This window comes from Palaemon carinicauda, chromosome 12 (assembly GCF_036898095.1).
Source record: "Palaemon carinicauda isolate YSFRI2023 chromosome 12, ASM3689809v2, whole genome shotgun sequence".
Taxonomy (NCBI): Eukaryota; Metazoa; Arthropoda; class Malacostraca; order Decapoda; family Palaemonidae; genus Palaemon; species Palaemon carinicauda.
This window is the reverse complement of record NC_090736.1, coordinates 153,251,420-153,266,956: the sequence shown is the minus strand read 5'-3', so window position 1 is coordinate 153,266,956 and position 15,537 is coordinate 153,251,420. Positions and strand designations below refer to the sequence as shown.

The window sequence follows — 15,537 nt, the reverse complement described above, 5'->3', positions numbered from 1 at the left end:
ATAGTTATTATTCATATAATTTTGTTATTAGTTGAAAATTAATTTTTCCAGTGGCCTACATAATTTTAATAACAAATCTTATGGAAGATTTTAGAGGTTTTATTATTTGCAATTGATTTAGAAAGATAGCCCATTGGATTAGTAAAGCTTTGCTATAACTTGACATGTATTGAGTCAATTATTTCATGATAGGTTGAAGCTTTTTATATTATCCCTTTTCTGGAAGGTCAAGAAATTATGAGATCATTGCAGGTATGATGAATACAATACTGCATACATATATTGATACCTACAGCATATACTGAAATATTACTTTATTTGAAGAGTGCAAGCGAAGCTTACAGCGTCATGGCCAAAGTGAGCGAAGAAAAGACCATATGGAGGCAGTTATGTCGATTCCACTGGACACCTGCGCAGATAGAACAGGTTATCCAGATGCACAGAGAATTGCAAGTTCAGAAAAATTGGAAACAGATATATGACAGACTTAGAAGGTGAGACATTTTTTTTTATCCAAGGTCCACAGCATAGAGTGTTAGAAATAAGAATACTTTCAAAGATGCGAATCTTAAACTGAGATCCAAATCATGGAATGATATTATAACAATTTTATGATTTTCAATATTAATCTTACCCGATAATCATGTAGCTGTCAACTCCGTTGCCCGACAGAATTCTACGGAAGGGATACGCCAGCGATCACTATACAAGAAGGGGGTGTACTCACCAGCGCCACCTGTGGCCAGGTACTGCAGTACTTCTTGTTGACACCACCTCAATTTTTCCTCTGTCGTGCTTCCGGCAAGACCTACATGGATACGCTTATAATTTTGGAGTCTTGTTCACGGTTTTTGGTGAAGTATTGCTCTAAGATTTCAGCTTTCGCTATACAGGAAACTTGTCTTTTAGCTTAGATAGCTTTTAGATTGATATGATTAATGGTTATCGATATTTTGCTTTAATTGGAATTCCCCCTTGACTGTTCTTGGATTCAAGATGTCCGACCTTTCTCAAGCTCCTCCCCAAAGACGATGTAGGACTTGTATTAGGCATATTCCGAAGGCCTCGGTTGATCCTCACACCGTTTGTTCCGACTGTAGGGGAAAATCCTGTCAGTTGGAAGATCGATGTGAGGAATGCGCCGGACTTTCGGAACTTGATTTTGTTCGATTCCTCAAGTATACCACTAAGTTAGAGAGAGAGAGAGTTAGGAGGAGTTCGGCTCGCTCTTCGCTTTATTCCTCACCCCATGATCCTCAACCTTTTCCTCCCCCTGTAGTGGCTACCCCCGATCCTACTATTTGTGCTCAGCCTGATATGTCTGATGTTTTACGTGCCATTCAGGCTTTAGGTGATAAAGTGGAGTCGGTAGTGAGTGACCACAAGTTCCTCTTGGCAGACGTCAAGGAACTTAAAGTGAAAAGTGCAGTGGGAAGTGGTAGTGCCAGTGCTGTGCCGAGTGCTAGTGTCAGTGTCAGTGTTGTGCGTGAGGGTACTTCTGTGCGTGCCAGTCGTCCTCCCAGTCCGGGACCTCTTGCAAGCTCCCAAGCCCAGGGGAGAAGCAATGTCGAAGGGCAAAAGGGTTCGGCAGGCCTTGATCGGCGCACAGCAGTATCCTCGGTGGTTGCGGGCGTATCTTACAGAGATCGTCACTTCCACTCTCAGACGATTGAGCCCTTATTTTACTCGTCTGCAGAAGAATTTTCGGGGAGAAAACGCTGGACTCAGGTCTCAAGACCTCTTAAGCGTAAAGTCCAGACCGCACGAGTTCTACAGCCCGGATGTAGTCATTGGGCTAGCTCTGACTCGCCGCAGTCATCAGGTGACTGCACGCCTCCTAAGAGAGGTAAGGCGATGCCTCAACAGACCTCAACTTCTGTTAAGGCTCTGCCTCAACAGACCTCAACGTCTGTTGATCCCAAGATGACTTTGCTGCAGTCTATGCAGTCGCAGCTTGCGGTATTGATGCGTGAGTTTCAGGCAGAGAAGGTTACACCTCCTCTTACGAGCGCTCCTCCTCCTCTACGCAGTCCAGTCTGCCAGACGTACGAAGTTGAGGTTCCTCAAGCTACCTCCATGCGTGAGCTACCGCGTTGGGAGTTGCCAGATACCAGCGTTGTGCAGCAACCTCCGCCTTCCTTGAGGCAGGAACCTCTTACCACGCGGCAACCTCCTCAACAATGGGGACAGGAGTCTTATGCCTTACAACCTCCTCTACCTTTGAGGCAAGAGTTTCTTGCAGTAAGACCATCCTCGAGGCAGCAACCTCTTGAGGTACGACAACCTCTGCCATCCTTGAGGCAGCCACCTCAGCTCTCGCAGCTGATACCTCCACTTTCCTCGAGGCGAGAACCTCAACTCTCGAGGCAAGCACCTCAAGAACCTCAACTCGTGAGACAGGAGCCTCTTTCTGCGCAGCCGCCACCTCAACTCTCGCAGCACCCACCTCAAGAACCTCAACTCGTGAGACAGGAACCTCTTACTGCGCAGCCACCTCAACCCTTGAAGCAAGCGCAACTCTTGAGACATGAACCTCATGCAATGAGTCAGCCACCTCAACGCATGCATCTACCTCTTTCTCCTCAGCTTGAGCAGTCTTTGCAGCCTGAACCTCAGGTTTTACTACAGTCGCCTCTCACCACGCTTGCTCCCCAGACTCCCGCAGAGCCTCCTTCTTCCCAGCCTCATGACTTTGTCATTACCAGCCCTCATCCTCTTCAACAGAGACTTGAGGATGAATCCACAAGTGTATATGCACCCGCTTGTCAGGATTCTGCCGTTCAGCATACCGCTGTAACTTTACCTCTCGCTTCTCAACCCTCAGGTGATGAGGTTTCTGAGGAGGAAGCTGCGCACCTGGATGATCCCTCTTCTGACGTGGAGGAACCCAAGTCGTTACCACCCTCCATTGACTTTCGCAAGGTCCTGGCTCTTTTCAGAGAAGTTTACCCGGATCACTTTGTTTCTGCTACCCCTCGCTCTCCTCCATCAGAGTTTTCTCTAGGCATGCAACCTGTTAAGTCTGCCTACACTAAGCTCGTCTTCGCTAGATCTTCTAAGAGAGCTTTGAGAATGTTAGGGGATTGGTTGCAGTCCAAGCAGCAACTAGGGAAGACGTCATTCATGTTTCCACCTACTAAGCTGACTTCTAAGGCGGGCGTATGGTATGCCACAGGAGAGGAACCAGGCTTGGGAATCCCTGCCTCTGCCCAGGCTGACTTCTCAAGTTTGGTTGACTCTCCACGAAGGTCGGCTATGAGGCGCTCTAAGGTCTGCTGGACCTTTTCTGACTTAGACCACTTCTTAAAGGGAGTCTTTCGCGCCTTTGAGATTTTTAATTTTCTCGACTGGTGCCTGGGGGCCTTGAGCAAGAAGACTGCCCCATCTGACAAGGACTCGGCCATGCTTATAATGTCCTGTATGGATAAAGCAATTCGCGATGGTTCCGGCGAACTTGCCTCCATGTTTGTTTCGGGAGTACTCAAGAAAAGGGAACAACTTTGCACCTTCCTTTCCACTGGTATCACCTCTTGTCAAAGGTCTCAGTTACTTTTTGCTCCGCTTTCTAAGTTCCTGTTTCCTGAGGACCTTATCAAGGAATTGTCTGCGGCTCTTATTCAGAAGGACACTCATGACCTTGTGGCCTCTTCAGCACGTAAGGCTAAGGTTGCTCCTTCGGTTCCTAGAACTTACCGCACCCCAGTGGCCGATACTCCTGCTACAAGATTTATTCCGCCCTTTCGTGGCAGAGCCCCCAGCCGAGGAAGTACCCGTCCAGACGGTTTCAGGGGCAGGTCCAAGAAAGGTCCCAAGCCTTCGAAAGGCAAACATTGACTCTCCTCCTCTCCAGACAGCAGTAGGAGCCAGACTCAAGATCTTCTGGCAAGCTTGGGAAAGAAGAGGTGCAGACGCCCAGTCTGTCAAGTGGCTAAGGGAGGGTTACAGGATACCATTCTGCCGCAATCCCCCTCTGACCACTTCTCCCATCAACCTCTCTCCCAACTACAAGGAAAAGGACAAGAGGCTAGCGTTACACCAAGAGGTGTCGCTCCTGTTACAGAAGGAGGCAGTGGTGATAGTCCGGGACCATCAATCCCCGGGCTTCTACAACCGTCTCTTTCTGGTGGCCAAGAAGACAGGAGGTTGGAGACCGGTGCTGGACGTCAGTGCGCTCAATGCTTATGTCACCAAGCAGACGTTCACTATGGAGACGACGAAGTCGGTCCTAGCAGCGGTCAGGCAGGAGGACTGGATGGTCTCGTTGGATCTGAAAGACGCTTACTTTCACGTTCCTATTCATCCAGACTCCCAACCTTTCCTGAGATTCGTTTTTGGAAAGGTTGTGTACCAATTCCAAGCCCTGTGTTTTGGCCTAAGCACGGCGCCTATGGTGTTTACGCGACTGATGAGGAATATAGCGAAATTCCTCCACTTGGCAGACATCAGAGCCTCCCTTTATTTAGACGACTGGCTGTTAAGAGCCCCCACAAGTCGTCGCTGTCTGGAGAGTCTCAACTGGACTTTGGACTTGATCAAGGAACTGGGTCTTTTGGTCAACTTAGAAAAGTCCCAGCTTATTCCTTCCCAAACCATCGTTTACCTGGGAATGGAGATTCGGAGTCAAGCTTTTCGGGCTTTTCCGGCGGCCCCAAGAATCAGCCAAGCCCTAGAGTGCATTCTGAGCATGCTGAAGAGGAACAGATGCTCGGTGAGACAGTGGATGAGTCTAACAGGGACCCTGTCATCGTTAGCCCTGTTCACCGAGTTAGGGAGACTCAACCTCCACCCCCTTCAATTCCATCTAGCAGCTCACTGGGACAAGAATATGACGCTCGAAGCGGTCTCTATTCCTGTTACCAAAGAGATGAAGACTACTCTCATGTGGTGGAAGACCAACATCCTTCTCAAGGAGGGTCTATCGTTAGCGGTTCAGACCCCCAATCTTCATCTCTACTGTATTCGGACGCATCAGACTCGGGCTGGGGCGCGACCCTGGACGGACAGGAATGCTCGGGAACATGGAACAAGGAACAGGAAACGCTTCACATCAACTGCAAGGAGTTGCTGGCAGTTCATCTGGCCTTAATGAACTTCAAGTCCCTCCTGCTAAACAAGGTGGTGGAGGTGAACTCCGACAACACCACAGCCTTGGCATACATCTCCAAGCAGGGAGGGACCCATTCGAGGAAGCTGTACGAGATAGCAAGGGACCTCCTCATTTGGTCAAGAAGTCTAAATCTCTCACTGGTAACGAGGTTCATTCAGGGCAATATGAACGTCTCGGCAGATCGCCTCAGCAGGAAAGATCAAGTCATCCCCACGGAATGGACCCTTCACAAGAGTGTGTGCAACAGACTTTGGACCTTGTGGGGTCAGCCAACGATAGATCTGTTCGCCACCTCCATGACCAAGAGGCTCCCTTTGTACTGTTCCCCAGTTCCAGACCCAGCAGCAGTTCACGTGGATGCTTTTCTGCTGGATTGGTCCCATCTCGAGCTATATGCATTCCCGCCGTTCAAGATCATCAACAGAGTCATTCAGAAGTTCGTCTCTCACGAAGGGACACGGCTGACGCTGGTTGCTCCCCTTTGGCCTGCAAGAGAATGGTTCACAGAGGTACTACAATGGCTGGTCGACGTTCCCAGGACTCTCCCTCTAAGAGTGGACCTTCTACGTCAACCTCACGTAAAGAAGGTACACCCAAACCTCCACGCTCTTCGTCTGACTGCCTTCAGACTCTCGAAAGACTCGCTAGAGCTAGAGGCTTTTCGAAGGAGGCAGCCAGAGCGATTGCCAGAGCAAGGAGGATATCCACTCGTAGAGTCTATCAATCCAAGTGGGAAGTCTTCCGAAGCTGGTGCAGAGCCAATGCAGTTTCCTCTACCAATACCTCTGTAACCCAAGTTGCTGACTTCCTGTTACATCTTAGGAATGTTAGATCTCTTTCGGCCCCTACGATCAAAGGGTACAGAAGTATGTTGGCTTCAGTTCTCCGCCACAGAGGTTTGGATCTTTCCTCCAACAAGGATCTACAAGACATCCTTAAATCTTTCGAGACTTCTAAAGAACGTCGATTGTCCACTCCAGGCTGGAATCTAGACGTAGTCTTAAGGTTCCTTATGTCTCCTAGGTTTGAACCTCTCCAGTCAGCTTCTTTCAAAGACCTTACTCTCAAAACTCTTTTCCTCGTCTGCCTTGCAACAGCCAAAAGAGTTAGTGAGGTTCACGCCTTCAGCAGGAACATAGGATTCACATCCGAATCAGCAACATGTTCCTTACAGCTCGGATTTTTAGCAAAAAATGAACTTCCTTCACGTCCTTGGCCTAGATCGTTCGAAATTCCTAGCCTTTCCAACATGGTGGGTAACGAGCTAGAGAGAGTTCTTTGCCCTGTCAGAGCTCTAAAATACTATCTTAAAAGGTCAAAACCTATACGAGGACAATCAGAGGCCTTATGGTGTGCCATCAAGAAACCTTCGATGCCTATGTCCAAAAACGCAGTTTCGTATTATATAAGGCTTCTGATTAGAGAAGCTCATTCTCACATGAAGGATGAAGACCTTGCTTTGCTGAAGGTAAGGACCCACGAAGTGAGAGCTGTAGCCACTTCGATGGCCTTTAAACAGAACCGTTCTCTGCAGAGTATTATGGATGCAACTTTTTGGAGGAGCAAGTCAGTGTTTGCATCATTTTATCTCAAAGATGTCCAGTCTCTTTACGAGAACTGCTACACCCTGGGACCATTTGTAGCAGCGAGTGCAGTAATAGGTGAGGGCTCAGCCACTACATTCCCTTAATCCCATAACCTTTTTTAACCTTTCTCTTGAATACTTTTATTGTTGTTTTTTGGGTTGTTACGGTAGGCTAGAAGCCTTCCGCATCCTAGTTGATTTGGCGGGTGGTCAATTCGTTCTTGAGAAGCGCCTAGGTTAGAGGTTGTGTAGAGGTCCTTTAGTATGGGTTGCAGCCCTTTATACTTCAGCACCTTAGGGTTGTTCAGCCTCCTAAGAGGAACGCTGCGCTCAGTAAGGAAGACGAACTTATTAAAGGCAGAGTAATGGTTCAAGTCGACTTCCTTACCAGGTACTTATAATTTCATTGTTATTTTGAATAACTGATAATATGAAATACGGGATACTTAGCTTCTTGATATACATGTACACTGGTTTTCACCCACCTCCCTGGGTGTGAATCAGCTACATGATTATCGGGTAAGATTAATATTGAAAAATGTTATTTTCATTAGTAAAATAAATTTTTGAATATACTTACCCGATAATCATGATTTAATTGACCCGCCCTTCCTCCCCATAGAGAACCAGTGGACCGAGGAAAAATTGAGGTGGTGTCAACAAGAAGTACTGCAGTACCTGGCCACAGGTGGCGCTGGTGAGTACACCCCCTTCTTGTATAGTGATCGCTGGCGTATCCCTTCCGTAGAATTCTGTCGGGCAACGGAGTTGACAGCTACATGATTATCGGGTAAGTATATTCAAAAATTTATTTTACTAATGAAAATAACATATTAAGCCCAATTACTGTACAAGATAGAAATATGGGATATGTAAAATAGACAGTATTTTATAGTGATGTCATTGCTTTTTTTATTTACTAGCTGTGATGAATTAGACAGTGTCTTATTGTGATTTCATAATTCTTTATTGATTTTAGGATCATATCAAATCCAAGGTTTAGAATGTACTGTACCAGAAAACAAAAGATATTAGGTTAGACATATGAAATCTTTCAACTAGAGCAATTAGTTTAGAGGCCTATAAAAGAGCCTTTTAATGAACCTTTAATCATTAAATGAAATATTTTGTTTGATCAATAGTTTTACAAATAATGTTAACTAAAATTATTATAAAGCTTTCCAGATAGTCAAGTCTAATGCCGATTAATTTTTAGACTAAACAGTTAAATAACTGCTATAGTCCTGACAAATTTTAAATGTATTTACATTCTGTAATTAAAAGTATATTTTAACAGAACATATGGACTAAGAGAAGAGTATGCAGAGAAGCTTTGCCTATGCAGAAATTGCAGCTGTATGTTTTGGGAGTCTTATGGACACCCTTGCCGTACAGACACCGGCCCGAGCACCTCCCTCGAAGAAGACCAGCAGCTGGAAGAAATAAAGCCGGATATAATATACATATCCATTACGCCTCAGGAGTTTCTCAAGTATTTCCATCTTTAAGTACTGTGTATGCAACTGGTTGTGATAGCCAAAGGTGATGATAATTTGGTTTTGCAAGGGGTTAATAATGAACTTATGCCATATGACCGTTAGTCCAGATTACTCAAGATAATGTTATTGCTTATAAATGATGCTTACTCTCTGCAAATTTCCCGTATTTTAAACGGTTACTTCTGTGTGACAGATATGATTTGCTTTCTCAGGATATGTTTCTAAAACAGTGGAGAGGAGCCTTGTAAGGCATAGAACAAATGTGATAGTAGAAAGCAAATTCTTGGATATGATATGTTTCTTATGAGGATGGAAATTCTTGATAAATTTCTTTATCAAAAGTGAGAAATGTGGGTAAAAGAACTACAGAGGCATTCTGGCATTCTGAGTCTTGAATGTATCTATCCGTTGCCTAACTTTGCAAAATTTTGTTGTCAGGTGGGATGTACTTTTTAATGGCTGTTTCAAGTGACAATGCTTTTGTGCTGTAAACCAAATGGAACCAATAATAGGAGATGGTGTCTGGGGATAAAAGGAATCAAGTATTTTGTATTCATATTCTACTAGTCGATGAATTTATCTGATAACTGTGAAGTGGAAGTTGAACATATTATCCATGGGATTTACATCAAGAAATATGCAGTACTTGAACAATTTTTGTCAGGAATGCAATATAAGAAATCCATTGCATTAGCTGTTATTAATAATTTTGATATGCGTGAAATGTTGCTTCCTTTTTGTACACACTTTTTTATCACTTTTGATGTTTATAGCCATTGTCTTGGATTATTTTGGGGATTTAGCTTATTGAAGTATACTGCCGTACAGTACTGTATTATAGTTTCCAGCGCACCGTAGTAATAATTCAAAGATTGCAACAATGGTATTGTACATTTTCAATGCCAGTTTCATCCACCTAAAAGATAGTTTTTTTAAAAGGGGTATATACAGCGATTAATGCTATTGAAATATTCAATATTACATAATTTTCAATATTAAACTTACCCGATAATCATGTAGCTGTCAACTCCGTTGCCCGACAGAATTCTATGGAGGGATACGCCAGCTATCACAATACTAGAAGGGGGTGTATTTACCAGCGCCACCTGTGGCCAGGTACTCAAGTACTTCTTGTTGACACCTCCTCAATTATTCCTCTGTCGTGCTTCCGGCAAGACGTTCTGGGATACGCTTATGTTCTTGGAGTATTTTCACGACTTTGGTGAAGTATTTCTCTTTGATTTCGGCTGTCGCTTTACTGGAAACTTCTATATTAGCTTAGTTAGCTTTTGGAATTAATTTGATTAATTTTGGTGACGAGAGAGTATGAACTCTCGTTCACCTTTCAATGGCCGACCCTTCCCTTAGACGGAAGTGTTGGTGTCTAAGAGAGTATAGACTCTCTTTCTTAATTTTGCTTAACAAAAGTTATAGATTTATTTTATATCTCTCCGCCTCTTATAGGCCTCTTCGATTAACTTCCTTTTATTATAAACTCATTAAAATTAATTTTTATATTTGTTTATATTCGACCTTCCTAATAGTAGGCGGTCTTTTACCGAAGTTAATAAACTTTGAGCCCGTCATTTCGGTTTTACCTGTTAACATATTATGCTATTTCCGCCACAGAGTTTGAAAGATTTTCTTTGACAGTCTCGTACTGTTTTCAAAGTTGAACTAACGTTTTGTTTTGTCTCTGCAGTTGTTGACGTTCAGAACGTTCAACTTGCACTCTATCGTTACGATAGAGAAAGAATGTTCACGGTTTCACGTTGCAGTAAGAGTAACCGTGTCTAGCGTTTTGTTCATTCTTTCTTAACTTAATGGTTTTGATCCTAATAAAGGAACTTTTCAGTTTTTTCCTTTAACAATAATATGTTTTAACGATATATATGATTGGGCTCTTCTCTCAGGTTCTAAGTCAAGAGAGAGAGAGAGAGAGAGAGATAGAGACGGAGGGAGAAAGAGGATAAACGTTTCATTCAAGCCTGCCAGGCGTACGAGTAACGTCGTTATCGTTTTTTGCTCTTCTCCCTAGTCTCTTTAGGGGAAGAAACTAAACGTTTCTAGAGTGATCTAGTGTTTAGTCTCTTTCCAACCACTGAATTATCTTTCATTAGATTTTTCTGTTACATTGTAATTCTGTTTTCGCAATTACTAACTTTGAGAAAGGATAGAATTGCGTATTTCAGGTACAAACCACTTAAAGTTTCGAGTTCAGTGAAATAAGTGCAAACAGAAATCAAAGTGATAAGTGATTAGTGCGTGAGGGTACTTTTGTGCGCGCCAGTCGTCCTCCCAGTCCGGGACCTCTTGCAAGCTCCCAAGCCCAGGGGAGAAGCAATGTCGAAGGGCATAAGGGTTCAGCAGGCCTTGATCGGCGCACAGAAGTATTCTCGGTGGTTGTGGGCGTGTCTTACCGAGACCGTCACTCCCACCCGCAGACGATTGAGCCCTTATTTTGCTCGTCTGCAGAAGAGATTAGGGGAGAAAATAAAGGCAGAGTAACGCTGGTCTCAGGTCTCAAGACCTCTTAAACGTTAAGTCCAGACCTATGCCAGACGTACGAAGTTAAAGTTCACAACCCGAATGCAGTCATTGGGTTAGCTCTGACTCTCCTCAGTCATCAGTTGATTACACTCCGCCTAAGAGGAGTAAGGTTCTGCCACAACAGATCTCTGCTGTTAAGGCTTTACCTCAGCAGAACTTAGTGTCTGCCGACCCCAAGTTAACTCTACTGCAGTCCATACAGTCACAACTTTCGGTCTTGATGCGTGAGTGTCGGGCTGAGAGTGTTGCGCCTCCGCCTCCGCCTACACTCCCCCCCCCGCCTATGATCGCTCCGCCTGATCACAGTACCACCTGCCAGGCGTACGATGTTGTGAACTCTACTACAGTCCATGCAAGCACAGCTTTCGGACTTGATGCGTGAGTGTCGGGCTGAGAGTGTTGCTCCTCCGCCTCCGCCTACACTCCCTCCACCTACACTCGCTCCGCCTGATCACAGTACCATCTGCCAGGCGTACGATGTTGTGGACTCTACTACAGTCCATGCAAGCACAGCTTTCGGACTTGATGCGTGAGTGTCGGGCTGAGAGTGTTGCTCCTCCGCCTCCACCTACACTCCCTCCACCTACACTCGCTCCGCCTGATCGCAGTACCACCTGCCAGCAGTTCCACCTGCCAGGCGTACGATGTTAAGCCACGTGCTGAGTTTGCTGTTCCCTGTGGTGTTCAGCCTCCGCCTTCCTTAAGGCAACCTTTACATTGGGATCAGGAGGATTATACCTCTCTTCCTCCGCCTCCACTTGCTGCTCCACCAGTGATGCAACACTCGGTTGAGGTACAACAACCTCTCCCGTCCATGAGTCAGTCTCCTCAGCTCTTGCTGCAGCGAGCTCAACCCTCCACAAGGCAAGCACCACAACACCTTAGCCTTGCGCCTCAGGAGCCTCAGCTTGCGAGACATTTACCTTGTTCTGCGCAGCCTCTTCCTCATCGCGCTCCGCTCACACCACAGGAACTGGAACTTGCTACTCCGCTTCCGCCAACCGCTCAGCAAGCGCAACCCTTGGGTTCAACCACTCATGCTAGGAGTCAGCCTCCTCCACCCATGCGCCTTCCTTCTGCTTGTCTTTTATTCAGCCTTTGCAGACTGAGCCTCAGGTGTTCCCTCATCGGAGTCTTAAAGAGGAAACCACAACTATTGTTGTTCCAGCTCGTTCTGACTCTGCTGTTCAGCATACCTTACCTCCATTTTCATACCATGGTTTAAACCCCATGCAAGCATGCATAAAGCACTCTAGCACTGGTCATGGAATTTCTGAGAAATGTTAAACGCCATGCACACGCTCTGCTTTCCTTACAGCAAGCTCTGCTTATAGCAGGCTCTGCTTACTACATGCTCAGCATTCAGCATGCTCTGCATTCAGCATGCTCTGCATACAACATGCTCTGCATACAGCATTCTCTGCATTCAGCATGCTCTGCATACAACATGCTCTGCATACAGCATTCTCTGCATTCAGCATGCTCTGCATACAACATGCTCTACATACAGCATGCTCTGCATACAGCATACTCTGCATACATCATGCTCTGCATACCTTACCGCATGCTTCTCAACACATCTTGGGTTGTTGCCAACTCACTAGACTGTCAAGCAGTTTCATAACGTTGCCTTCTAGTCTGCTGCTTTTGCACCAGTGAACCCTCACTCAGAGAACTTAGCTTTTCTAGGATAAGGTCCCTGTAGATGAGAAAGTTCTTTTCTCCCTCCTTCTGATATTCCCTTGAGGACTCTGTCATTTGGAGGGAGCCTTTAGCTGCATAACCTCTTATGGACTTTTATTTAAGCATAACATGCTTACAGGGAAGGTAGTGGTTCCACTTCAGCCGCTAATCCCGTCTGTTACCACACCTGCTCCCATTGACCTTGAGCTGTGTTGCATGACATGCAGTCCAAGCTTAGTCCTTGTTAGAGGATTTTTTGTTTACGGAGTCAATGTGTCACGGGGAAGACGTTCAACAACCAACAGAAGGGACTTGTTGTGACGCAGTGCGGCAACCTCAGCAACCCGTTAAGGAGTTGTCTGTACGACCCAGACAGTCTAGACAGATTCGGGTTGTCACTGTACTTCCTCGCTTGCCCATGATTGACAGTTTACAGACTGTGCAGCAGTATCATGATCTTGTGTCCGGCTCCGTCAGACGACTGGCTTTTAAGAGCTCCCACAAGTCGTTGCTGTCTGGAGATTTTCAAATGGACTATAGATCTGACCAAGGAGCTGGGCCTCCTGGTCAATTTTGAGGAGTCTCAGCTCGTTCCATCCCAGACCATTGTCTCCTTGGGTATGGATCTTCAGAGTCGAGCTTTTCGGACTTGTCCGTCGGCCCCAAGGATTTTCCAAGCCCTAGAATGCATCCAGAGCATGCTGAGAAGGAACCGATGCTTAGTCAGGCAGTGGATGAGTCTTACAGGGACACTTTCATCGCTGGCCCTGTTCATCGAGTTAGGGAGACTCCACCTCCGCCCCCTTCAGTATCATCTAGCTGCTCACTGGATTAAGGACATGTCGCTAGAGACGGGCTCAGTTCCTATTTCCGAAGAGATGAGGTCTACTCTAACGTGGTGGAAGAACAGCATTCTTCTCAAGGAAGGTCTACCATTGGCTGTTCAGACCCCCGACCACCCTCTCTTCTCGGACGCATCGGACACGGGCTGGGGTGCGACACTGGACGGACAGGAATGCTCGGGAACATGGAATCAGGAGCAAAGGACACTTCACATCTATTGCAAGGAGTTGTTGGCAGTTCATCTGGCCTTGATAAACTTCAAGTCCCTCCAGCTTAACAAGGTGGTGGAGGTGAACTCCGACTACACCACAGCCTTGGCTTACATCTCCAAGCAGGGAGGGACTCATTCGAGGAAGTTGTTCGAGATCGCAAGGGACCTCCTCATTTGGTCAAAAGATCGAAAGCTCACGCTGGTAACGAGGCTCATTCAGGGCGATATGAATGTCATGGCAGATCGCCTCAGCCGGAAGGGTCAGGTCTTCCCCACAGAGTGGACCCTTCACAAGAATGTTTGCAGCAGACTTTGGGCCCTGTGGGGTCAGCCAACCATAGATCTATTCGCTACCTCGATGACCAAGAGGCTCCTCTTGTTTTGTTCTCCGTTTCCAGACCCAGCAGCAGTTCGCGTGGATGCCTTTCTGCTGGATTGGTCCCATCTCGACCTGTATGCATTCCCGCCGTTCAAGATTGTCAACAGGGTACTTCAGAAGTTCGCCTCTCACAAAGGGACACGGCTGACGTTGGTTGCTCCCCTCTGGCCCGCGAGAGAATGGTTCACCGAGGTACTGCAATGGCTGGTCGACGTTCCCAGGACTCTTCCTCCTAGAGTGGACCTTCTGCGTCAACCTCACGTAAAGAAGGTACTCCCAAACCTCCACGCTCTTCGTCTGACTGCCTTCAGACTATCGAAAGACTCTCAAGAGCTAGAGGCTTTTCGAAGGAGGCAGCCATAGCGATTGCCAGAGCAAGGACGACATCCACTCTCAGAGTCTATCAGTCTTAATGGGAAGTCTTCCGAAGCTGGTGCAAGGCCAATGCAGTTTCCTCAACCAGTACCACTGTAACCCAGATTGCTGACTTCCTGTTACATCTAAGGAACGTAAGATCCCTATCAGCTCCTACGATCAAGGGTTACAGAAGTATGTTGGCAGCGGTTTTCCGCCACAGAGGCTTGGATCTTTCCTCCAACAAAGATCTACAGGACCTCCTTAGGTCTTTTGAGACCTCAAAGGAACGTCGGTTGTCCACTCCAGGCTGGAATCTAGACGTGGTCCTAAGGTTCCTAATGTCATCAGGATTTGAACCGCTCCAATCAGCCTCTTTTAAGGACCTCACATTAAAAACTCTTTTCCTCGTGTGCTTAGCAACAGGTAAAAGAGTAAGTGAGATCCACGCCTTCAGCAGGAACATAGGTTTCACATCTGAAACGGCTACATGTTCCTTGCAGCTCGGTTTTTTGGCTAAAAACGAGCTTCCTTCCCGTCCTTGGCCTAAGTCGTTCGAGATCCCAAGCCTGTCCAACATGGTGGGGAACGAACTGGAGAGAGTACTTTGCCCAGTTAGAGCTCTTAAGTACTATCTAAGAAGGTCAAAACCATTACGAGGACAATCAGAAGCCTTATGGTGTGCTATCAAGAAGCCTTCTCTACCAATGTCTATGGTGTGCTATCAAGAAGCCTTCTCTACCAATGTCTAAGAACTCAGTTTCTTACTACATCAGGCTTCTGATTAGAGAAGCAAATTCTCATCTGAAGGAAGAAGACCTTGCTTTGCTGAAGGTAAGGACACATGAAGTGAGAGCTGTGGCTACTTCAGTGGCCTTCAAACAGAACCGTTCTCTGCAGAGTGTTATGGATGCAACCTATTGGAGAAGCAAGTCAGTGTTCGCATCATTCTTTTTCAAAGATGTCCAGTCTCTTTACGAGTACTGCTACACCCTGGGTCCATTCGTAGCAACGAATGCAGTAGTAGGCGAGGGCTCAGCCACTACATTCCCATAATCCCATAACTTTTTAACCTTTCTCTTGAATACTTTTTATGGGTTGTACGGTCGGCTAAGAAGCCTTCCACATCCTTGTTGATTTGGCGGGTGGTCAATTCTTTCTTGAGAAGCGCCAAGGTTAAAGGTTGTGATGAGGTCCTTTAGTATGGGTTGCTGCCCTGTATACTTTAGCACCTTTGAGTTGATTCAGCCTCCCAAGAGGAACGCTGCGCTCAGTAAGGAAGACGATCTTATTAAAGGCAGAGTAACGGTTCAAGTCGACTTCCTT

At 46.2% G+C, this 15,537-nt stretch overlaps 1 protein-coding gene across 1 annotated transcript in view; it reads left to right on the top strand.

The window, feature by feature from the left end:
• LOC137651338 (F-box only protein 32-like) overlaps nucleotides 1-9,175 on the top strand; it is a 203,417-nt gene extending 194,242 nt beyond the window's left edge. The window contains exons 6-7 of the mRNA XM_068384627.1: nucleotides 325-494; nucleotides 7,990-9,175. Coding sequence (XP_068240728.1) covers nucleotides 325-494; nucleotides 7,990-8,200 — 381 coding nt within the window. The 3' untranslated portion in view covers nucleotides 8,201-9,175. The remainder of the gene's footprint in view (nucleotides 1-324; nucleotides 495-7,989) is intronic.
• Nucleotides 9,176-15,537: the final 6,362 nt, after the last annotated feature.